The 25,983-nt window shown below is 40.1% G+C and overlaps 1 protein-coding gene across 6 annotated transcripts in view; it reads right to left on the bottom strand.

Annotated features, from left to right (window-relative positions):
- The window catches only part of Znf318 (zinc finger protein 318), a 35,858-nt gene extending 11,155 nt beyond the window's left edge, over positions 1–24,703 (bottom strand). For 2 of the 6 annotated variants that reach the window (XR_013091634.1, XM_076858686.1), the window contains exons 1-7: positions 24,172–24,703; positions 21,349–21,500; positions 14,691–15,330; positions 11,672–13,114; positions 9,912–10,011; positions 7,430–7,734; positions 1,158–1,361 (exon numbers count right to left, since the gene is read on the bottom strand). Coding sequence is in view for 5 of the 6 variants with exons in the window: in XM_076858686.1 (XP_076714801.1) it covers positions 1,158–1,361; positions 7,430–7,734; positions 9,912–10,011; positions 11,672–13,114; positions 14,691–15,330; positions 21,349–21,500; positions 24,172–24,630 (3,303 nt within the window). In the remaining variant the exon portion in view is untranslated. Of the gene's footprint in view, positions 1–593; positions 694–955; positions 1,073–1,157; positions 1,362–7,429; positions 7,735–9,911; positions 10,012–11,671; positions 13,115–14,690; positions 15,331–21,348; positions 21,501–24,171 lie in introns of those variants that run through there. The other 4 variants (XM_076858683.1, XM_076858688.1, XM_076858684.1 and 1 more) reach the window with 4 other exon arrangements.
- Positions 24,704–25,983: the final 1,280 nt, after the last annotated feature.

The following is a 25,983-nucleotide window of genomic DNA, read 5'->3' as shown; positions in this document are numbered from 1 at the left end:
TAAGTATCTCATGAGATTTAAAAACTGTACTCCCAAACAGTTCACTAACATGTGTATAAGAAACTCTCCTGTTAGGATTAATTGTTCAAGAAACTATTCTCCATAGATCTAAAGAATGTAGTAGCAGTACTACTTATGAAGTTTTAAGAAATTGAAAAGCTTAAATATCAAGAAACTTTACTTCTTGATTTACCCCTTAATAGCAACACTTCATCATATTTTATAGTTCTTAGTTGAAAAGGCAGTTAAATCACCTCTTACTGTCCTTCATAACTGGATTTCAAATATGTTAGTGAATAAGCCAATGACAAATACAGTTGTTCTGCTACACTCTAAGTACTAAGTATGTAATTAACATCCGTTCATTGAATTCTGGTCATTAGGTAGAGATCATTGTCTTACAGATGTCTTTATATCTTCAAGACCTAGTACAATGTTTTGCACACAGAAGGCATTCTTACAGATTTGTTAAAAGGAATGTTCATGACTCATGCATGCTATGCTGCTTCCTAGAACTTTAGTTCAGGGACACCTCTTCATTGGAGATATGAGGAATGTGAGGAAACCAAAAAGGAGGTAAGGAGTAAACCCACCTTTTGCAGGAACAGTTATCTTGTCAGTGCGTTTTACAGCATCTTGCTTGGCCTCACTCTGGGTTTTTGAAGCCCAAGGTCTGTTGTAGGGATCCAGTGTCTATTTGCAAGAGGCAGAGGTGCTCACACAACAGCACTAAAAACTCAATGACCCACTTTTCTTTCTTTTTTCCCCCACACATAAGACCAGGGAACCAGAAGCCCCTAGAGCTCCCCACCTCCACCCATCCCCTCTGCCAACTGTTTAATCGGAATTCACCTGTGGAAAAGGTAAACACATGTTAGAGCAAGTAATAAAAACAGATAAAATGAAACAAAAATCAGGTACTCAAGGAATCAAAAGAGGCAGAAGCCTCACTTACACTTGTCATGGTGTTTAGTTATAGGCAGGTCCCCTGGACTGAGCCCTGGGGGTGGTGTCTCCTTTGTTGGTACCTCTTGGCTCTTCAGATTGGGGCTCCTGCCCATGAGCATGTTTCATTTTCCAGCTTTGTAATATAGATGGGGGCATAGAAGTTGGAGGGGAATGAGGGTGATAGTGGAAACAGAAGACAGGATACCTACCTGTGTGTGCTTCTTATTGTGCATATGAGTGAAGAAGTCAAACATGGTCCCACAGATGGTATTGCAGTCTTTGCACCAGTGATTGCCAGCATCATAATACTCATAAGCAGCAATGGGCTGATCAGACTGCTTAGCAGCTGGCTGGGGGCTTTCAGCAGGCTTAGGGCTCTTAATGCGGGACTTCTCATTGCTTACTTTTGATTCCTAGAAGGGAAAAACCCGAACTTTAAAAGAATTCAAGGTAGTCTGGATTTGTCTTCTCTCAGAAAAAATCAAGTAGTTGTAATAATAGAAATAAGGATATATGACCATATTTTCAATGCCTAAAAGGCTAGACAAGCTGGGGAGAACCCCAAGGGAAACCTATGTCCGAGGCTCAAAGAGAACTAATTAGAACCCACAGTTCTATCACATCATAAAAAATAAAGCATAATGGCAATACAGTAGCTTACATATCCTTAAATATTTCTAAAATACCCCAAATTGTGGAAACATTAGGCCCCTCTGGGGAGGAGATCTGGAGAACAAGTGTAGGAGGAGTCTTTTCACTGTATACCCTTTGGGAGATAATTAACCTGTTACCTATACAACCAAATACACTTGTTCAATTTTAAAATCAGAGTGATAACCAAAGCGGTAAGAAAAAACAAAATGGAAAAGGTAACTGACAGGTAAAGTAAATTAAACAAAGAAAATAGGTGACAGCTAACTCACTTATCACATGCATCCTGGTTTAGAAAACTAGAGAAGAGCTATAGTGTTGTGCATAGAGCAGACTGTTGGGGTTGTGCATTGAGCAGAACTGTTGTAGGTCAGTGGTAGCGTGCTTCCCTAGCACATGTGAGGTACTGGGTTAAATCCTTAGCACCACATAAAAATAAAAGTATTATGTCCATATGTAACAAAACAATTAAAAAAAAAAAAGCAGACTGTCATTTATGTGAAATGACTTAAAGGAATCTGGGTAAAATATTCCTAACTACATAAAGGTCATCATTAGATTTAACACCTTTGAGTTAACATGAATTCTCTTTTAAAATATAACTGCAGCCAGGCATGATGGTGCACACCTGTAATTCCAGCAATTTAGTGGGCTGAGGCAGTAGGATCACAAGTTCAAGGTCAGCCCTGGCAATTTAGCAAGACCCTGCCTCAAAATAAAATTTAAGAAGGGCTGAGGACGTATCTCAATGATAAAATGCCCCTGGGTTCAATCCTTAGTACCACAAAAACAAAAACACTTCCCAATGTTAAATTCTCAACAATAAGTATTATAATATTAATTAGTCACCAAGCTGGGATGATGGCATTCAGGAAATGAGAATTTTAGTTAATGTTGGGACATAAGGAATAGAAAAAAAGATAATTTTGCAATAGAGAGAAGGTAAGTATGGATGGGGTTCTATAGTAGACAAGGGAACTGGGTACCTATAATTCTGGTTGGTAGAGAGAAGATAGGAGACAGAGAAAGGGAAAAAAATAAGAATGTCAAAGATACTCTTTTCCTATCAGAATCCTATTCAAAAGTCCCTAAAGAGATTACACTCAGGGAATTGGAGAGTTCTTACACTGCTTGTAGGAGTATTAATTGGTAACATTTCTGGAAGACAATCTGGGAATACATATTACATACCTAAAAATGATGGGGCTGGAGTGGCACCTCAATGGTACAACACCTGCCTAGCATGCATGAGCCCCTGGGTTCCATATCCAGTTCAATTAAAAAAATAAAAAATTCTGTACATCCTTTGACACGGCAATTCCACTCCTTGACATTTAGCCTAAGGAAATTATTATGTCAAAAAACAGTGATTTGATTGGTCAAATAAATTTTGCTCTCCATAAAACAAAAACAATAAAAAAATAAAGTTATTAAAAATATATTACAGAAGTAAATTTACTGACGTGGAAAGACATTTATGACATACTGAGAAAAGTAACAAAATATACGTGAATAATCAAAAAAGATAGGGCTGGGGTTGTGGCTCAGTGGTAGAGAACTTGTGTAAGTCACTGAATTTGATTCTCAGCACCACATAAAAATATTAAAAGTTTACCCACAACTAAAACTAAATGTGTATATCTTTATCTATATCTATATCTATATCTATATATATATATGGTATGGGGTTGAAGCTCAGTGGTAAAACACTTGCCTAGCACATGTGAGGGACTCTGTTCAATCTTCAGTACCACATACAAATAAATAAATAAAATAAAGGTATTATGTTTATCTGCAACTAGAAAAAAAAATTTTTAAAGATATAAAGCTGGGCTGGGATTATGGCTCAGTGGTAGAACGCTTACTTAGCACGAGTGAGGCACTGGGTTTAATCCTCAGCACCACATAAAGATAAATAAAGGTATTGTGTCCATCTACAACTAAAAAATATTTTTAAAAAATATGTAAAGCTGGGCGTGGTGGAACACAGCTGTTATCCCAGTGACTCGGGAGGCTGAGACAGAAATATCTTGAATTCAAAGCCAGCCTCAGCAAAATCGAGGTGCTAAGCAACTCAATGAGACCCTGTCTCTAAATAAAATACAAAATAGGGCTGGGGATATAGCTCAGTGGGTGAGTACCCATTGAGTTCAATCCCTGATACCCCCAAAAAAAGATATGTAAATACATGCAGAATGTTGCATGTCACTTTATTCAAAAGACCTTCTCTAACTATTATATATATATACCTTAACTTACATTCTTAACTGTCATTACATGCACTTGTTTACTTATCATCTATCTTTTCCAATTTCATGAGAATATGGATCCATATTGTTTCCTGCTATCCATCCCATATTTAGATTAATGCCTAACACTTTCATGGTGATTGATAAATATTTGTTAAAGAAACTAATGAACAAAATAAGAATATTTGGAATAATATACACTGAGGTATGAATGGAATTATAGGCTTATGTGTGTATGTATTTTTCTGAAATAAACTGCAAGAGTGAGAAAATCTCAAACCACCTATAATTTTTTTTGGTACTAGGGATTAAACCCAGGGGCACTCAATCACTGAGGCATATTCCCACCCCTTTTTTGTATATTATTTAGAGACAAGGTCTTACTAAGTTGCTTAGGGCATCACTAAGTTGCTGAACATGGCTTTAAACTCATTATCCTCCTGCCTCAGCCTCCTGAGCCATTGAGATTACAGGTGTGTGCCACCATGCTGGCTCCAACATTTTAAAGAGTAGCAAAAGGGGGGCTGGGGCTATAGATCAGTGGTAGAGTGCTTGCCTAACACACGTGAGACTGGGTTTAATCTTCAGCACCACATAAAGATAAATAAATAAATAAAGGTATTGTGACCATCTACAACTACCAAAAATATTAAAAAAAAAAAAAAAAAAAAAAAAGGGCTGGGGATGTAACTCAGTGGGAGAGTGCCTGCTTAGTATTCAGAAGGCCCTGGGTCTGATCACTGGCATCTCAAAGAGAAAGAACAAGAGAGACAGACATATAAAGAAGAAAAACAAAGGGCAAATAGGAAAGTTTCTAAAAGCAACATTCCTTACTAAAGACATGAAAGCTTAATTCTAACATATCCTTGGTTAGCTTCAGAGAACATATTTACCCAAATTAAAATAACAGATGGGCTGGTGTCGTAGCTCAGTGGTAGAGCACTTGCCTAGAATATGATAAGCATTGGGTTCAATCCTCAGCACCATATAAAAACAAATAAATAAAATAAAGGTATTGTGTTTCTCTACAACTTTGAAAAAAAAAAAAGATAATAGATTACCATTGGGTTCTTCGTAAGTAGAAGCCTAACACTGAAGTCCTGGACTCAAGATGCAGGTATAAAGAGACTGTAGTCCTATGTAGTTAAGAAAGAGCACTCTTCCAGAAAGACAGAGACAAATTAAAATTTGGTTGATAAATACCACAGAATATCCTCTTTCCTATACCCCAACATTAACTCAGCACCTACTATGGGCTAGACATATTGGATGCCATGGGGAACACAAAAATAAACAAGTTATACTCTTTTATCCTCAAGAAGTTCTCATTTAGTGAAGGAGCCAGGCATAAGAACAGTCTTTAGCAGCATGGTGGGACACACCTGTAATCCCAGCAACTTGGGAGGCTGGGGCAGGAGGATTGCAAGTTCAAGGCCACCCTCAACAACTTAGTTAAATCCTAAGCAACTTATTGAGACTCCGTCTCAAAATAAAAAATAAAAAGGGCTGGGAATGTGGCCCAGTAGTAAAGTGTCCCTGGGTTAAATCCCTGGTACCAAAAACAAAACAAAACAAAAACAGTCTTTAAATAAGAATCAAAAAAATCTTACAAAGAAACAAGTATGGTTTGGGGATATAGCTCAGTGGTAGAGTACTTACCTAGATCTATAAGACTGTGGGTTCAATACAAAGGAAGGAAGGAAGGATGGAGGGAGGGGAGGAAAAGGAGGGAAAGAAGGAAGAAAGGAAGAAAGAAAGGAAGGAAGGAAGAAAGGAAGGAAGGAGGAAGGAAAGAAGGGAAGGGAGAAAGGAAGGAAAGAATACATTATGGGAATGTAAAGAAGGGCTCAAAATACGTGGAATTTTGACAATTCTTCATGGAGGAGGGATTATTCAAGTTGAGCCTTAATGGATGAATGGATGTGGGAGAAAGATTATTCCTGGCTAAAAGGATTACTAATACAAAATCAGGGAGGTGTCACAGCATAATGCACAACTGGAAAAGTAAGCAATCTGAGGTGGTATAAGATGTAGTGTAGTACTTCCTGAATACTACTCATTACTATGTGCCTGGCACTGAGCTATATGCTGGGGACTATGTTGGAGAATGAAACATATACAGCTCTGGATTCTCTGAACTTGAAAAATCTAACTGGGGGAACACATATAATTATATGATAACAACCATCATAAATGCTATGAAGAAAAATTATAAGATATTATGAGAATATATGTTGGGCAAATTTAACAATCTGAGGAATCAGGGAAGGGAGTCAGAAGTAATTTAAGTCATGATCTGAAGGATGTATATGAGTTAGAAGAGAGAAAGAATTGAGGGGCTGGGGTTGTGGCTCAGTGGCACAGCACTTGCCTCACAGGTGTGAGGCACTGGGTTCGATTCTCAGCACCACATATGAATAAAATAAAGTTCTGTTAACAACATAAAAAAAAGGTATTCATTGATTTAAAAAAAGTGAAAGAGTTGTGCTTGTATGGTAAATAAAGGACATACAAAGGTATTAGAGTGAATTATATATCTGAGGAATTTAAAAAACTAGTAAATAAAGTATAGTGAGCAAGAAGGAAAAGAAGCATACAATGGAGCTGAAGATGTAAGCAAAGGAGTAAGCATCACAATCATTGGCTATATGTGGAGAAAACAAGAATGTAGCAGTACAAGCAAGAATTGAAGTTACATGGATGGCAACAGAGATGGTAAGGTGAATGGGATTAGGATTTACTTTGGAAGAAGAGTACACAGAATTTGTAATTGATGGTTGTAGGGCAGTTAAGGAGAGGAAAATACTAAGAATGCTTTTCAGATATTAGCAGGAAAACTGTTGAATAGTGGTGCAATTCACTGAAAATGGATAATACTAGAGAAAGAAAAAATTGGAGGGAGATTGAGTGCAGTCACTAATTTTAGGTTTAGGACATGCTGAATTTGAAGTGCCTATGAAACAATGAAGTAGAAATGGTAAGTGAGCTGTTAGAACACTTGGATTTGAACTCAAATATAAAACTGGAAGAAGTACATGGTATTTCAGCATAAAACCAGATAAATGGCTTGGGGAGAGAGTAGAATTCTGGAGAACTGGGCTAGGACTGAGCCCTGAAAAAACTCAAATATTTAAAGATCATCTATGGGACAACAGGCAGCTAAAGACACCAAACAGCAGCACCCAATGTACTTGGAGAAAAAGAAGTGTGACAGAAGCCAAGGGAAGAAAGTATTTATAGGAGATAGTGGTTCCCTATGTCAAATGCTGCTGATATGAAAACTGAAATGTATCCACTGGCTTTAGCAACATGGTAATAACTTAAGTTGTGAATAGACTAGAGTGAATTAAGGAGTAAATGCCACAACAAGAACATAGAAGGCCTTGAGTACTAAGGATTCTGGATTCTACTTTGTGGGTAACAGTTAACTGCTAAAATTCCATGATCTGATCTAGATTTTAAGAAAATGATTCTAACAAGAGTAAAGAACAGGTTGGAAGGTAAAGTTAAGAAAATGTTAGAAAGCTTCTGTAGGAGTCTATGAGAAAAAAAAGATATAATAGAAATGGAACAGTAATTACCTTATTGTTGGAGGAAGAGCTTGAGGATGACAACAGTTTTTCTGGGCTCTTAGATTTTTCTGCTTTCCCAGCCTTTTCTGTAGGCTCTTTACTATCGTTATAAGATTTCTGGGATTTATCAAAAATGTTAATTCCCAAGATCTGAGCCACTTTGTCCAGTTCAGATTGCTTCTTTTCTGCCTCTTCTGCCTCTTGTCGTAGCTCTGCAATGTCCTTCATGATGTTGTCCTGAAGCCGACTCACCTCCACCAGAAGTGGGTCTTTGTGACCATCCTTCTCTCTTCGTTTCTTGCGCAGCATTTCCCCTGAGTAGTCAAATGTCAACAGGAAGAAACAGGGGAAATAATTTACAATGAGCCATTTTTCATTTATAAGTAGTAATCTATCAGTGCATTATGGTTACAAAAATCACTCTTCACAAAAGCTTCTAAAGGTAAATAAGATTTTCCTTCCACAAAGGCTGGATTCGGTGAAGCTTCTATGAAGGTGAAGGACAGATTATTATTTTTTCTGTAGGTGTAATTAGCTAAGATCTATGGATAGGCTCCCTAAACAAAAATATATGAGTTTATGAGCTTGTGTTCCCTAAGAAAAATCAATAAATGTTGTAACTATGAATATAGCAGCTATTTTCTCTTCATAGAGCCAGAAAATTATTCAGAGGGTAAAAACCATTCAAAGACACATATTATTTAAGGATACCATACCAACCTCTACACTGAGTTTTAGGTTTCACCTCAGGTTCACCTAATATTATCTCCTATTCTATCTGCAGGTCCTCATGGATTAGATCTCATAGGACAATTAACTTTCTCATGTCTAAGCAACACAAACCCAAACAGAAATAATTATATTTTCTTCCTGTTCTCTGTTCTTTCATACCATTAGACTGCATTATTTAGAAGCCTTGTTATATTCTTTCCTTATTACACATGTGAATTCCTAAAAGCATAGAAGAAATGAAAAGTAAAGCATCATGGAATACTTTGGGCCAAAAAGTAAGGAAATGCTCAAAAAATGATGAGAACATATTAAAAGGACACTGAAGCCAATTTAAAGGAGCTCCACTAGCTAAATTTGAGACAATTTGAGCATGAAAATAACAATAATGAAAGTATAACTACTACTACTGAATGAAAAATCTATGAATTTACACTGATATAAGTGAGTAAACAAATGAGTGTAGAGGTAAAGAAGTTCCTCCTTATAGTAGAAAGCCAATTAATAAAAGTAGAAGTGATAAAATTAGAAAGTCACTATTTAGCCTGATGTGGTGGTACATAACTGTAAACCCAACTACTTGAGAGACTGAGGTAGGAGGATTGCAACTTCAAGGCCAGCCTGGACAATTTAGCAAGACCCTATCTCAAAATAAAATTTTAAAAAGGGCAGGGGATAGAGTTCAGAGGCAAATGGTGCTGGGTTCAAACCCCAATGCCACCAAAAAAAAAAAAAAAAAAAAGGCAATAAATCAATATTTCAGGCAAGAATCATCATTAAATGATAAAATTAGTGAGTGGAAGTTTGAAGAGTAACTGAATTTATATAATCTCAAAGTACTTCCCTATATTTATTAATGTCTTATAATAAGATATCCCCTATAAGGATAAAAACAGTAATGTTATTGTGGAGAAACCTCGAAGACATCATCTTAACCAAATGATCAAAGTTAACACCACCAGTAAATCAACAACTGATAAGAATCTGGCATCACTTTTGTAATGTTTGTCCCAAAAAATGAATAATCCAAATTTAATCATAAGGAAACACCAGAAAAACCAAAATTGAGACAGTCTACAAAATACACGACTCTTCTAAACTGTCAATGTTACGAAACACAAAGACTCAGGAACAATGATAAAAAAGATAAAAAAAGATTAAAAAAACATGACAACTGAATATGATGAAAAATTTTGCAATTTCTTTTGCTATAAAGGACATAACTGGGAAAATTGTGAACTATGAATAGATTTGTAGCCTCATTTTGATTAATTTTCTCATTTTGATTACTGCGCTGTGGTTACTGGTTATGCATGTAAATTCTTTGTTGTTAGAAAACACACTTAAATATTCAGAGGTCACAAAGAGTCACATCTACAACTTACTGTAAGAGTTTAGGTTAAAATTATACACACACACACATACATACACACACAGAAATAATAGAGCAAGTGTACTAAGATGTTAATAATCTGGAAAAAGAGTACCTAAGAATTCTTTGTACTGTTGTAACTTTTCTCTAGGTCTATGTTAATAATGATAATTATTTGTGTGTATCTGTGTGTGGTGCTAGGGACAGAATCCAAGGCCTTGTGCGTGATAGGCAAAGTGTTTTGCCAATGAGCCACATCCCCCAGCCCTTTTTAAAAAATAATTTTTAAAAGTCAAACTTTGAGTCACTGAACCTGAAAGTAACAAAACCTCTCCACTTGGGTCTCCTACTAATGTTAAAAGTCAGCCATGCAAAGGAGCTGCCTGATACCTTGTTGTTTATGAAGCCGCTCCAACTCAGTCCTGAGATAGTACATTTTTTTCTGGCGGGCCTCCCGGTCACTCTTTAGTTTTTCCCTCTCTTCAATAACCTGCAAAGTACAAAATGGTAAGATAGTCCCTCAGCTTCCAACATCCTCCCTTTTCTATTGCTCTCTTCCAGAAAGCCTTGTGCTATGTATCTTTTTGGGTTTTTTTGTTTTTGTTTTTTTGAGAGAGAGAGACAGAGAGAGAGAATTTTTTAAAATGTATTTTCGGTGGACACAACATCTTTATTTTATTTTTATGTGGTGCTGAGGATCGAACCCAGCGCCCCGCGCATGACAGGTGAGCGCGCTACTGCTTGAGCCAAATCCCCAGTCCTGTGCTATGAATCTTAAGCTAAGGACCACATACCTGTACACAGAGGTTCTGATTATGTAGTCAATCCCAGTTCTTTTAAGAACTATACACTAAGAATGTATTATTTTTATGCAAGACACACCTAGAGCCACTGACAGCAATTACTGGACAGTGGTTCTGAACCCAAAAGGAATCAGGAAGAAGGGAACTAATGTGTGTTATGCGTGAGGCACTGTATTAGGTGCATTACATATTTCATGTTACTTAATCCTCACAACATTTTCTCTATATTACAGTTAAGAAAACTGAGGTTGTGCAAAATTAAGTAACTTACCAAAAGTCACAAGAGTAAGGAGATTAAAAAAAAGTATACCTGCCCTAAAGCTCATGATGTTTCAACCATATTACTACCACCTAATGGAAAAAAACAAATATGGCTTAGTCTTTAATAGACCAGTGAGAAAAACCTATGAAATATCAGCCCTGACTTAAGAGCTAGCTCTTGAAGGAAAAACAAAGAGAAAGTGTTCAGCCTTCAAACACTATTTCCGAAGTCTTAAGTTTTATATTTACTGAACCTATTCCCCTTTCCCAAAATAATTCAATAAACTAAAGGCTGAAGTTCAGGATATATAACTACAACAGAAATTAAGGGAAAGTTTTTTGTTTTTTTCTTGTAAGGATTAGCTAATTCTTTTTAAGCTGGAAAAAAATGAGAAAATGGGAGACTTCAAGGATCCCAGCTCTCTGGGCTGGGGATGTGGCTCAAGCGGTAGCGCGCTCGCCTGGCATGTGTGCGGCCCGCGTTCGATCCTCAGTACCACATACAAAGATGTTGTGTCCGCCAAATACTAAAAAAATAAAATAAAATTATCTCTCTCTCTCTCTCTTAAAAAAAAAAAAAAAAAAAGAATCCCAGCTCCTACCCTAAGTGTTCTAAGACCATTACTATGTACCAAGAAATAAACATTTAAAAAAGTCAGCTGGGTCCAGTGGCACATGCCTGTGATCCCAGCAACTCAAGAGGCTGAGACAGGACTGCAAGCTCAAGGCCATCTTCAATAATTTAGTGAGCCCCTAAGCAACTAGCAAGACCCTGACTCAAAATAAAACAAAAAAGCTGGAGATGTGGCTCAGTGGTAAAGCACCTCTAGGTTCAATGCCCAGAATAAAAAAAAAAAAAGAAAACAAGTCTAGCAATCATAGTCACCAATGGCCATACTTTTTGTTTGTTTATAATGAATGACAAAACGTGTGAAAGAAGATCAAAGGGGCTATATATTACTTAGGGTAATGTCCGCAACATCCAAAGGAGTTGGAAGGGCCGTATAAATTTTCTGCCCCCTCTAAATGACAAATTTTATGTTAAAACTAAAACTTGGACATGGAACAACCAAAGCTAATATTTACCTTCTGCTTCTGGGAGGCACGGTTCTTTTCATCAGAGATCTTCTCTGGATTGTATCTTATGAGTGATGGGATAGACACCTGGACAGGCACTTGGGCAGTAGGAACTGGGCCTAGCACTGACTCCTCCTGTTTTGGTTCATCAGGAGTCACGGTGGGGATCACACGGAGATTGGGACGGCTCCGAGTAGCTTGTTTAGTTACTGGTATTATTCTATGGGGTTCAGGTACAGGGTGGTTTGATGGTTGAGAGGCAGGGTACATGGGCCATCTTGAAGCTGCATATGCCATGTAGTGCCTATAGGCATCAAAGGAGGCAGGGGGAATGGCAGGTCCCTGGTAGTTTGGAGGTATTCGAGCTGCAGCAAACTGGGAAGTCCTTGGCATATGAAACTGAGATAAAGAAGGAGAGTGTGAAAGTCTAATTGGGGTAGATGGGGCTGATGGTAGCATGCACCTGACTGCAACAGATGACTGAAACCCACTGCCAACCACTTCTGGTCCTGAAATACGACCCACTGGATGGTCAGATTTTAGGAATGGAGGGCTATTTTTTGTGAGCAGGTAAGGATCCACAGGGGAGGCTGGGTGTGGATGGGACACCTCTGGGGAGTGGGTATTGCTATGGTGTGTCTCCCTGTTCTCTAGTCTGTGGGGATCTGAGGAGCGCCGATCAGCTGAGAAACGATGATCCACTGAAGAGCGGTCAGTTGAAAAATGTCGGTCAACAGAGGAACGGCGGTCAGCTGAAGAGCGTGATGATGGCTTTTTGCCATGAAGCCGTTCCTGGGTGCGTGCAGCCAATTTACTAATCTCTGCTACTCCAATATCCAGCCCTATGGTCTTCAGCAAGTCATGAATCTTGGCATATTCTGGATTGGTATCTTCCAATGATTCTAGTTTTATAGCTGGAGGTGAAGAGGATAGGGAGCTTGCCTTCTGCCTCACAACTTCACTCTCAGAACTCCCAAGGGTCTTTGGTGGGGATTCCACCTTTAAATCCTCTTCCTCATCCCCATAGAGAAATTTCTCCTCATCCTCAATGTCAGGAAAGCTTCGGCGCCTTTTTTCCTGTGTACTGGTAGAATCAGCCAACATGCTCAGAATGCGAGAGAAACCACTGCCATCCTGGCTAGCTCTCTCATGGGGGAGTAACAAATCTGTGTGTCGCTCAGGTCCCTCGGATTTCAAATCCAATTTCTCCTTGCGACACAGAAAACTTCCGAACTTTTCTCTTAGAGGACTGCTGTCTTTAGGCAGCCCAGGGAGGGTACCCCATTGGTAGAGATTGCCTGGAGGTTCCTTCAGGGCAGTCTCCATTGTAGTTCCCTTGTTTTCAATCTCTGAGGCAAAAGCAGCAATAGCACCACTTAGTGGAAGAGAAGAGTGTCCAGAGTAAAGAGTGTGATCCTGGTTGGAGCTGGTACTACTGGAAAAACTCTCAAGCTGCAAAGACAAACACAGTTTTATTTAGCCCCTATGCAGAATCTCAGAACACCAGTAATTGACATAAGTACTTAAAAACTTTGTTCTTTCTGAATTAAAAGCGAGATATGAGTATAGGGTTGGGGATGTGGCTCAAGCGGTAGCGCACTCGCCTGGCATGTGTGCGGCCCGAATTCGATCCTCAGCACCACATACCAACAAAGTTGTTGTGTCCACCGAAAACTAAAAAATAAATATTGGGATATTCTCTCTCTCTCTCTCTCTCTCTCTCTCTCTCTCTCTCTCTTTTTAAAAAAAAAAAGAAAAAAAAAATAAAGAGATATGAGTATTGATAAAAGGGAGAGTATAAGCCAGGCGTTTGGCACATGACTATAATCCCAGAGACTATGGAGGATTACAAGTTCAAAGCCAACCTCAGCAACTTAGCAAGGCCCTAAGCAACTTAGTGAGACCTCATCTCAAAATAAAAAATAAGGGCTGGGGATGTGGCTCAGTGGTTAAGTACCTAGGTTCAATCCCCAGTACCAAACCAAACCAATAAAATGAGTATTCTTAGCCTAGTTCAAGATTTGGGTCCCTGTATCTTCAGATGTCTCTGCTGTAATTAGAAGAAACAGGAAATGAGGCATATTGGATGACATCTTCACCTTTGCTCATTTGTTTTGGTCTTTACCAAGGAATTTGAATTCAAAAAGGTTTTAGAGATCCCCTAAGTTGTTTTCATTTCCATGGATCCCCAAAGAAAAAATATATATGTGGCACTGCTTTGAAGTGGAGACTGAAAACTCTGGAAACTGGTCAGCCTCCCCTTGCTTCTTTAGAGCTCTTTTGTACTTTTTCAGAAGCCTTTAGCTAAACTACTGGTCTTGCCTGGCCATCTTTTCATTAACAAAAAATATCAAATCTCAGAATGGTGAAGTAACTTGTTTAAAAATCACACAATAAACTGGTGGTAGAGGTGGGTCCAAAATCAGAATCACTTGATTTCTGGTCTAGTATCCTACAACTCATACATTTGCCTTCCCTCTAAACAGAGATGAGGGGACTGGGGGTCGTGGCTCAGTGGTAGAGTGCTTACTTAGCACCCATGAGGCACTGGGTTCAATCCTCAGCACCACATAAAAATAAATAAGTAAAATAAAAGTATTGTGTCCATCTTTCAACTAAACATATATATATAACTATATATATATATATAAACTAAATATACATTGCAAAAATATATATTATATATACATATTATATGTAAGAGAGATGAGGAAATTCAGATCATCTCTTCGCATTGCCCTTCAAGTTCCATTTCCAAGAAACCCATATTCAAAGATTCTTACAGGGTTATCCAATTTAAGAAAATACTCCCCGAAATGTCTGTTTAACAGAAGCCCTTTACAGATGTATTATGAGGCCTACAATTTCACTTAAAGAATCCTGGAAGGTATAGCTAACAGACATTTAGCAATATTGGTCCAGCATATATCACAAAGGTACCATTAGGGACACAGCCCCCAGGAAAGTACCCAGGCTTTAAGATATTAAAGGATCCAGCAAGAGCCCCTAGAAGAAATGCAACAGAGACCTGCACAGAAGGCTCCATGTCCACCTCAATCCGCTTCTTCAGAATGGACTTCTTAGGCATCAGAGACACTTCCTCAGGCCGATGCAAAGAATATCCTGGCTCTGATGCTGTTAGGACACCCGACAGTCCAGGAATGGAACAGCTAGTGCCATCACCATCAACTCCCACCAGCTCCTGACTCAAGCTCCTGCTTCGTTCCTCCTCTTCCTCTCGCTTTCTCCTGGCAAGGTCCAGCTCTCGAAACTCAGGGTCTAGAAACCTAGGACTTGGGCTTCGTCTACGCTGTCGATAGTTGCGTGTCCCTGATGTAAAACTTGGGTGATCCCCTCCCATGCTGTGTATCTTCTCTGTGTCATCATAACGGGGCCTTTTGGCCTCTCGGTTCCTTTCCTCAGCTCGCATAGAGTAGGAGCCTTTGAGTTTGTCTCTATTTCGTTCTGTTCCCCGCAACAGTTCATCATGACAACTGACATGGGGACTATACTCAGATCGGTGAAGGAAAGTTTCTCTTGTTCGGTAGTCCTCATCAAGTTGTCCCAAGAAGGGACTAAGGGGCCCCTCCTCCCGGGAAATATATCGCTCGAGACCCCGAGAACATTGGGAGCTTCGAGTGAAGACAGAATCATCAGTCAAGTCATCCCTGAGAAAAGAGACAAGCATCATTGAATATAATAGACTTGGAAAGAATAAGACCAGTGAAGTCTCAGAAATTGATATTTGACAAGGAGGCTACAGAATGCTTAGGGAAAAAGACAATGATCATAGAGTCCAAGAACATATCGATATGTGATAATAAAACATTTCTTCTCCCTTTCCTCTGGGGGCATAGGTAGCTTCAGCTACCAACCAAGGGCTAATATTACCAATACATCTAGATAGAACTCTTAGGCTAACCTCTTTGATTAGACTAGGGATTCAGAGTATTGTAGGATGGTCAGGGAGATGTGAAAACACCAACAGACTACAAAGAGTCCCTGATTACACAATCCACACTAGCTAAATTCTAGCTCTTTTTTGCTATTGAAGGTGTGGTCTGGATCAGCAGCAGCAGCATTACCTGGGAACTTACTTCTTAAGCTCAGCCCCATGCCTACTGAACTAGAATCTGCATTTTAGTGAGATCTCAAGGTAATTTGTATTTACTTTAAAGTTTGAGAAACACCAGTCCAGAATAATGTTTTTTAAAAGCTGTGTTCCACAGAGATCGAAAGAGTACTTAGGAGCTGTCTTAAGAAAAGAGGTGCTAGGAAAGCAGAACCAGAAGAGCTGTAGACTTTCTACCCTATTTAAATTCTATTAGCCCCAATTTTATGTCTACATATTAGGTTTATCTGATTTTTTTTAACTTTTATTTTATTTATTTTTATGTGGTGCCAGGGATCAAACCCAGTGCCTCACAAATGCTAGGCAAGCACTCTACCGCTGAGCCACAACCCTGGCCCCCACGAAATTTTTTTTTTTTAGCTGTAATTGGACACAATACCTTATTTTATTTATTTTTATGTAGTGCTGAGATTAAACCCAAGGCTTTGCATATGCTAAGCAAGCACTCTACAGCTGAGCCACAATCCCAGCCCTATATATTTTATATATAGATAGATATTTTTTATACCTTTTTATTATTTTTTTTTAATGTGGTGCCAGGGATTGAACCCACTGCCTTACTCATGCTAGGCAAGTGCTCTACCATGGAGCCACAACCCCGGCCCCCATATATATATTTCATTTGGAAAAAAGACTTGTCATTGGGGAGAAAATTAAAGATCACAAAACTGTTTTGTCACCCATTTCCCTGTCTTACCTGGATATCCACAAGCACTGTGCTAATCTTGGGCCCAGAAAAAAGTGAATGATGATTTGGCTCACTGTATGTTTCTATTTTAGAAATACAAAGGACTTAGCCCTTGGTAGAATGAAGGTTAAATCCAGGAAGAAACAGTTGTCCCTTCAGCTTAGAGCTCTATACCACACACAACAGACTTAACCTTTTTTGGGTATTCTGGTCACAGACTTTCTATGATCTAAAAAAGAAAGTTTTTTATTTAAATCATGGAAATAAAGATCCTCGGGCTGGGGTTGTAGCTTAGCGCTTAGCACATGCGAGGCCTTGGGTACGATCCTTAGCACCACATAAAAATAAAATAAAGATATTGTATCCATCTACAACTAAAAAAAAAGAAAAAAGATCCTCTAGCACTTTAAGCATGTAAATTTTAAGTAATTTGAATAAAAAAAAAGGACTTCCACGACAATCATATTCTATCAAAAATTATCATCTAGAGATGGCAAATATTGGTATCTTGTACAGTTTATAATAGCTACTTTGTTGTTGTTGTTTCTAAAAATGACTTTCCATTTTTTTTTTTTTTTTAATAGTTATTTTCTTGGGACTAGGGTGGTGGCTCAGAGGTAGAGTGCTTGCCTGGCACGTGTGAAGCCCTAGGTTCAATTCTCAGCACCACATTCAAATAAATAAATAAAGGTCCATCAATGACTGAAAACTATTTTAAAAAAAATCAACAGTTGTTTTTTTCATCCCTGAAACCACCTTAGCAGTTGCCTTTTCTTCTTCACCAGCCCTGCCTCTGTTCAAAGTTCTAGAATTAGACAATAGCTATAAATAAATTTATGAAAGGTTACCAAGGTTAAACTTCATCACCTCTCTACAAAGAATTCCACCTTTGGGAATATAGATTTCTGTTTCCCACTTCCTTCCCAAGGAATCTGGGGGATTTTGAGGTATCAGCTTACCCTGAAACATAAAGGTATATGAATGGATCAAGGCTGATCTCTGAAATCAAACATAACTGGAGTAAATAATTTTACCCTGTATCTATCAACCATGAACACCTATGTTTGGAGAGGAATTACTACATCACTAAAACACTATCTACCATACATATTGGTGTGGGGGGAAAAAACTCAAGCTACATGGTTAGTGGCAAATTCATCCAAGCTCTCATGTTCAGCTCTCCACTAGAACTATTACATATAACCACCAAATGGAATACTAATTCACCATCTAATGGAACACTAATTATCAAGAAGCTAGAAGAATAAGATGGCTCTCAGAAAGCCTCAGTCCAGACTTGGAATCTCCAGTAAAAGGAAACATACAATGAAAGAACTCATATGAATAGTTTAAAAAAAAAAAAAGCTATCATGTCAATATAGCCAGAAATCAGGATGCTTACTAGAAGCTCATGTTCTCCTTCCTCAGGGATCCCAAGGCATCAAAAAGGAAACTGGTGCAAAAAAAGTAAGTCCTAAAAAGGATCACACCTTCTGTAGGCTGAAATAATCTAGTAAAGAACACTCTGAAAGCCTTAGCTAAATGTGTTTTCTAAAATAAGGTCTATCTATTAAAAAGCTGATTGTTGGATGCATGTAGTACATGGGTGTTGACAGTAACTGCTCCACTTTTTTGTTTTTAAATTTCCATTAAACAGGTTAAAACATGTAGGGCTGGAGGCATAGCTCAGTGGTACAGCAACTACCTAGCATACATACATGAGGCCCTGGGTTCAATCCCCAGCACCAAAAAGAAGCTTGTACGTTGAAGTGCATAGTAGCATTATTCATAATTGCCAAAAAGTGAAAACAACCCAATGTTACCCATCCATTCACCACTGTTTAAAAGTAAGAGTGGTATACACATATAAGGAAATATTATCAGAAATAAAAAAGAAAAATATAAACATGAATCTTAAAAACATTATTCTAAGTGAAAGAAATACATAAAAAAACTATATTATATTCTTCAATTTATATGTAATGTCTGGAATGGGCAAATCTATAGACAGAAAATAGATTAGTGACTGCCAAGGGCTGAGAGTAGGGTGAGGGGAATAATGGCTAAGGGTGCCAAGTTTCTTTCTGGCATAACAAAAATGTCATAAAATTGTCCTGATAGATGTGTAACTTTGTGATTATACTAAAAACCTATACACTTATACACTTTAAATGAGTCAATTTATATGACATATTAATTATATCTGAATAAAAATGATTTAAAAAATATATCTGAATTTAAAAAAAGGTTGTTCATGGCTGGGAGTGTAGCTCAGCTCAGTAGTACAGTGTTTACACAGCATACATGAGGCTTTGGGTTCAATCCCCAGTACCACACACACATGTCCTTTAAAGCCTAAACTCTCTATTCTTTTACTTTGCTGAGTCCTCAAGAAAGATGTCTACTTCTGTCTTTTCCCTAAGTAAATTAAAGGGAAAAAAATTCCTACCTCATCAATCTTTAGCAGGACAAGGAGTTGTCAGGATATGAGAACTCCAAAAATGAAATATTTAATCCCAAAACAACTTTAAACAGGAGAAATTAACCTTGTAATTGCTAATCTTTTTTTTAATATTTATTTTTTAGCTTTAGGTGGACACAGTATCTTTATTTTATTTTTATGTGTGCTGAGGATCAAACCCAGTGCCTTATGCATGCTAGGTGAGCACTCTACCTCTGAGCCACAACCCCAGCCCTATTTGCTAGTCTTTAGAAGCCAAAAGGCTTAGAATTTTTCATTCAATCTATTCATGCTCCATTTTCAGAACAACTTATAGTCAGTTATAAGGATGCTAAGGTAAGGATTTTTTTTATATCTTTATTTTATCTATTTTTATATGGTGCTGAAGATTGAACCCAGTGCCTCACATGCGCTAGGCAAGCACTCTACCACTGAACCACAACCCCAGCCCACTACGGAAAGGATATTAACAACCCTTGACTTGGGTAACTTGATTGTCACCCAAACTATACAAAACTTAACAGATTCAAACAAGGAAGAAAGAGAATAAAGCAAATAAAAAACTAAACATGGCCGGGGCGTGGTGGCACACATCTGTAATCCCAGTGCTCAGAAGGCTAGAGACAGAATTGCAAGTTCAAAGCCCCAGCCTCAGCAATGGCAAGGCACTAAGAAACTTAATGAGACCCTGTCTCTAAGGAAAATACAAAATAGGACTACGTATGTGGCTTAGTGGTAGAGTGTTTTTGAGTTTAATCCCCGGTACCAAAAAAAAAGAAAAAAAAAACTAAACATGTATGTACAAAGAATGGAAATGGCCTATTTTATTAGCTAAAGACTAGTCTCACTGTCAGGAGGCATCTTGAGCATGCCAATGGTACTATGGGCCGGTTTTAAATGGATAGTAATTATCCATACAAATCATACTGAGCAAGAGAAAAGGAACTGTATAGGTGGTAAGGTGTAAAGAATGGTCCTATAACCTCCATTCAGAACCTTAATTCAATTTCTTTAAAGTAGACTAGTCTCTCTAAAACACATAATTCTATTAAAAAAAAAAAAAAAAAAAAAAGATCACAGTCCTAAACTCTGTAAAAGGAAAATTTTATAACTTTTAAAAGACAATTGGTTATCTGAAGCACACATAGATAACAAAGTTATGAAAAGGGAAGGTGAAAATACCTCAAAACCTTAGCAAGGAAAAAGAGAATCACACCAAGCACCACCTACCCACACTGACTATTCAATCATCTCCCAAAATAGAAGCAGCTGGAAGGTCGAGAGCTATTGCCTCAATTAAGAGAGGTAGTCACATACCTTGAAGACCTATCTTCAGAAGCTTCAGTATTATATGACATAAGACTCTCCCCTCCCTTGCTTCATTGCATACATAGCCACTGGAGCTTTGAAGTAAATATTAGCAATACCAGCACTGTCCTCAGACTTCCTGCCTAGCAGTCTCCACTTCACTGTCTATGCTCTGTTCACTACTTAACAGTTTCAGAAAGAATACTTCCTTGATTCACTGCTACTGCCAGTCATTTATGAAAACTCCCAATGTGCTGGACAAAGACCATAACAGACATGGTCTCAGCTCTGAGAAAAAGGGCTGTCCTGAACTCCCATCCTAACTAGTTTGGCTTTTGAGGTGAATAACGCCTAATGTTACTATTTACTTGCTATATAGATAACTGTGAAATGCATTTGCTCTTCCTTAGCACTCAAAAGTTGTAAAGTAGTAAATGAACATTTTTAAAAACCTCTATTATCACTTTATACAGTAAACATTCACACATATATTAGACATGAATATATCTAAACCCTTTTTAAAACTATATTTTGGTTTGGATAAACTTTTGAAGTTTGTTTTTTTAAGCACTGTTAAAAATTTTTTTCCTTGCTGGGGATGTGGCTCAAGCAGTAGCGTGCTCGCCTGGTATGCATGCGGCCCGGGGTTCGATCCTCAGCACCACATTGTGTCCACCAAAAACTGAAAAATAAATATCAAAATTTCAAAAAAAAAATTTTTTTTTTCCTTTTGTGTTCAGAATTTTCCTTTGTATAAGGGACATTCTTCACACCTTTACAATAGTTTACAATCCATGCTATTTCAACTATGTTTCGTTTCAGGGATTCTGATTATGACCCTTCAGCATACTCTTTTTCTCCATACTAAGATGAGTTTTTAAAAATCATTTCCACCATACAGTTCATTCAGAAACAGTCTCCATATCCTCAGTATGTTTTCTCCATTCACAAACCCTTTTCCAATGTGGTACTTTGTTCTGGACACATAGACGTAGGGAATAAGTGCTGGCACCATCCTTTCAAATACATTATGTGGAAAACAGCAAACTTTCAGCCTTCCAGTACTAGTATAGTGCACCTGCCTTAGTGAAGCCTACCTGTCCATGTCCTCCAGATTATCCACTGGTGACCCCAGCCGATCACTAAGCCGACGATGTTCTGGTGTGCTAACACAGAAGTGGTCATTGCCAACAGTGATCCTTAAGCTCTGTTCTAAAGAAGAGTCAGAACGCAGACTAGGAGAGCGTCTCTACAAAAGTAAAAAAATTATATGGTAGTAATATGGTCAAGATGTCACTATGCCTAAAAATGTTCTCTCTACTCACAAAGCTGTGGTTCAACAAGATGAGAAATATTGATAGAAACTACTTTAAAAAGCATCTTTTAAATTTTCATTTTCTTAGAAAAGCCCACACCTCCAATCCTCCCAAACAATGACCTCTGATTCTTTTAGTTGTAGGTGGACACAATACTTTTATTTAGTTTTATGTGGTGCTGAGGATCAAACCCAGCGCCTTACATGTGCTAGGCAAGCACTCTACCACTGAGTCATAACTCCAGCCCTGACTTCTGATTCTTTTTTTTGTAATATATATATATTTTTAGTTGTAGGTGAACACAATACCTTTGTTTTATTTATTTTTATATGGTGCTAAGGATCGAACCCAGGGCCTTGCACGTGCTAGGCAAGCACTCTACCGCTGAGCCACAACCTCAGCCCTGACCTCTGATTCTTAATGGACACTAAAACAGAGAGGTGCTCTCAGAACCTACACATTTTAGTGAAGGATGCAAGCCAAACACAGGTGTTTTTGTTTTGTTTTTTAAGTTCTTCTGATAGCAGTAAGTGCTATAACATTAAAACATGATACCATGAAAGACAGGAAAAGGAGGAGTTACTACAGATAGGTAAGAGATGGATTTTCTGAGATGGTATCATTTAATCTGGACCATGCCTGAGGAGATGTCAGTCTTGCAAAAAAAAGATAAAAAGTTGTTTTAGGTAAAGGGAAAGAATTACTTGACAATTTTGGGGGTAATAGGAAGAGGCCTGTACGGACACAGAAAAGTGGCACAGATAAACAGAAACCATGGTTAGTAAATTCTGATTTTTACTCTTACTGGGATAAGAGCTAAAGATGGGTTTTAAGCAAGGAAATACTATGATCTAACATTTTGCCTTCCAATGTATTGCTCACACCCTCACCCATCTTCACTCAAATCACCTTCTTGGGAGGCTTTCCCTATCAAAAAATTTAATTCCCTTCTCTGCTTTATTTTTTCTTGTACTTAATCACACTAAATGTGCAACTCCATTTCTAACTTCTCTTAATTTCCAATTCATCTTGCTAAAATTTAAACTGAGAGCAGAAGTTTTTGCCGGTTTCCTCACTGTCCTAATACATGGTAGATGCTTAATAAATACTTATCAGATATATGAAAAGAGGGTTTTAAAAAATCATTTTCATTTCTGTATCCAGAATAAATTGGAGGATAGTAAGAGTGAAATGTAAAGGAGCCAAACCCCAACAATCCAGGGAAAAGGTAATAGGACAAAAGGTATGACAAAGAATAGTTTCGAAGGTGTAATTTGGAGATACAAATGATAGGTTAGGCAGATATGGTTAATATGACAGATTAGATATGGGGAGAAGGGAGACAATGACAATTTCTGACTTGAACAAAAGGTGATACCATTTTGTGGCAGAAAAGACTGAAGCAAATAAACTAACATAGGAAAAAAAGGGGAGGCTGTGGAATCAAGTTTTCTGTCCTTGCTTCCTCTGTAGTGACTGACATTCAGACTGACACAGCTGGGTTTTGAAAATCTTAACAAAATGACAAGTCAATTCACCTATGATGACAGTAGCCAGAGTACCTGGATACATGTTAGAAAGGTACTCAAGAAAACAGAAACTTTGTCACCGGGTTTTAAGATAGACTGATGAAAACTGAAACAAATTCCAATACCAGACCCTGTGCAGAAACTCTACTAGAGTGGTGGTTCCGACAGAGGTCAATATCATGTCTAAACTAAAAACTTTTTTCCCCCCTTTGGGTGCTGGGGATAGAACCGAGGGCCTCACAGATTAGGCAAGGCCTCTACCATTGACCTATACTCCTAGTCTCCTAAATTAAATTTCTTAATCTCATGTTCTGTTCTTCTAGCAGCAAAACACAACGGTTAAAATCATGGGCTGTGCGAACTACATGTGAGTTGAATCACAGCTCCATCACTGTTTCACAGGCTCAGCTGTGTCACCTAGGTCAATTTACTTAAGCCTCTGGGTTGGTTCCTCAACTGTACAATAAGGAACAATATTTGCTTCACCTCAAAGGGTTGTGAGCGTTAAAAAGAACGTGTGAAGAACTAAGCACAGTTTCCATCCTACAACTCACCGAGTGGTAGTAGCTATCAGGACTGTGGTTAGGCTCCTTTCATTTCGGAAAGCAGTTCCAATCTAGATCCCCTAACAGGTTATCCCGCTAGAGTCCCCTGACTCGCCACAAAGATGGACATTCCAACTGCTTTGCTAAGATCCAGGGGCCAGCTCGAGTGTAAGGGAGTTACCCCACGGAGCCCCGAAGAAGTGTCAACTCTCCAAAAAGAACCAGACACAGGGCTGGTAAAAATCCCCTCGCCCTGGCAAACTTTTCCACCTCTTCTCCGCTGAGTGAGAGAAACAGCCTCTCGCCAAGAAACAGAGCACTCCCTCCCGACCAGACGCCCATGCGGGTCCCTAGTCCGTTATTATATAAACGAAGCTCCCGGGGCTGACAGGGACCTTCGGGCTCTGGCGTCGCCGAGGACTCCCGGTCTAGAGGCCTTGCAGCGCCCGGGCTGAGGGCGTTTCTGGAAGCGGGAACTCTGGGCAAGTGGATCAGGGTATGGGGAAAACAAGGGTAAGGGATGGGATTACCCGGCTGCCGCTGTCGCCTGGATGGTCTCCGCGGCCGTCCCGGGCGAAGTCGGCCCGGGACTCCCCGCGGCTGCTGCCTCGGAAGCTGGCAGGGCCGGGCGGGAAGAGTCGTCGACCCCGCGGTGGCGACGGGGAGCCGCGACGGGCCCGCGGCGGGGACGGGGAGACGCGACGACCCCGCGGAGGGGAAGGTGAGGCCCGGCGGCCGCGGGGAGGGGACGGGGAGCCGCGGCGACCCCGTGGCGGAGAAGGTGAGGCCCGGCGGCCACGGTGCCCTGTAGGCGAGCGGGGCCGGCGAGCCGGGGTCCGCAACGAGGAGGAGCAGGAAGGCGGCGGCGGAGATGTGCGGCGAACCGGGCCTGAGGAAGAGCCGGAGCTGCGGCCGATGCGAGGGCCGCCTCCGCCGCCGTCTTTAGGTCGGTGAGAGGAGACAGAGGAACGGGCACTGCTGCGGTACATGGCTCTGGCAGCAGCGGCCACGGCGGCAGCTCCGACCCGGGGGCGCCCTGGACGCGGGCCCCGAGCGCGTCGCCACAGCTGCAGCCGCCGCCGCCGCGACCACGGCCTTCGCGCGCCGCCCCCGTCGCCGGAATAGCCCCCTCCCCTCGGCGCTGCGCCGCGCCGCCCCTGGGACCGGGCCGAGCGCGCTCCCGCGGCCGCAGCTGGCGGTTGGAGGGCGCGAGCACACGCCCGACACACCCCCGAGCCCTGCCGAGCTCCCCGCTTCTCTACTCAGGGAGTGTCCACTGAAGCTCTGAGATGTGGGGAGGAGCGCGGAAGCTAGGTGAGGGGAGGGGAGCTGCAGCGCGCGCCCAGAGATCCGCACGCTCCGCCTCCCAGCCCGCAAGATGGCGGCCGCCGAACCACCCACTTCCCTCCCCCAACCCCGGGGTCACGTGACGCCGAGGGCCAGGCGCGCGAGGGGCGGGGCGAAAGAGTGGGATTAGCGGGAGCTGGACTAGATCTCCCGGGGATCCCCGAGGCGTCCGGACTCCTAGGTGCTATCCTTTGGGAGCTTATTCGTGCTTTCCCTACTCCCCAACCCTGTTAATGTATCTGGAGACAGTAAGTTACTATAAATGGTGAGAATATAAACACCCCCGAAACTTTAATTCTGTCGGAGGTTACGCGCCTCCACAAGAGCACCCACGAAAGCCCGCGCCCCTACAGAGGCAGCGTCCCTACCATCAGTTTACTTTCCAGTCTGCCCAATTTCTAGAGGTTTGAATTGAGGATAGGAAAGAGCGGAGTGGGTGGCAAGAGAATCAAACACAAAACAGACATCAGAGTGTATTTTTTTTTAAGAGAAAAAATTTTTAATATTTATTTTTCAGTTTTCGGTGGACACAACATATTTATTTTATTTTTACGTGGTGCTGAGGATCGAACCTAGTGCCCCGCGCATGCCATGCGAGCCCGTTACCGCTTGAGCCCCATCCACAGCCCAGAGTGTATTTTCCAGAAGTTCTGACCACACACGGTGGTCTGGCAGAGGTCATTACCACCTGCAGTCCATGTCATGACTGACAGGAGGAAGCCTGGCGAGTTTCTGTGAGATTCAGACAACACCTGCACACACCACTCTCAGTCTTAACCAGAATTTTCTAGATGCCAGTTCCAGGGCTCTGTATCCCAAATACAAAAGTTGAAAAAAATAAACCAGCAGTACAATGGTCAAAATGTTTGATGAGTTCATTCCCATCAAATACAAATGGCTTAGTATTTTTAATATTTTAATGCTTCTTATCTATCAATTGGACATACAAAACCTGAAATTGGTATAAAAATCAGGTTTCTGATTACGAAGAAAAG

The sequence above is a fragment of the Callospermophilus lateralis genome, chromosome 6 (assembly GCF_048772815.1).
Source record: "Callospermophilus lateralis isolate mCalLat2 chromosome 6, mCalLat2.hap1, whole genome shotgun sequence".
NCBI classification, from domain to species: Eukaryota; Metazoa; Chordata; class Mammalia; order Rodentia; family Sciuridae; genus Callospermophilus; species Callospermophilus lateralis.
The sequence above is the reverse complement of the archived record's forward strand: the minus strand, read 5'-3'. Positions and strand labels throughout refer to the sequence as shown.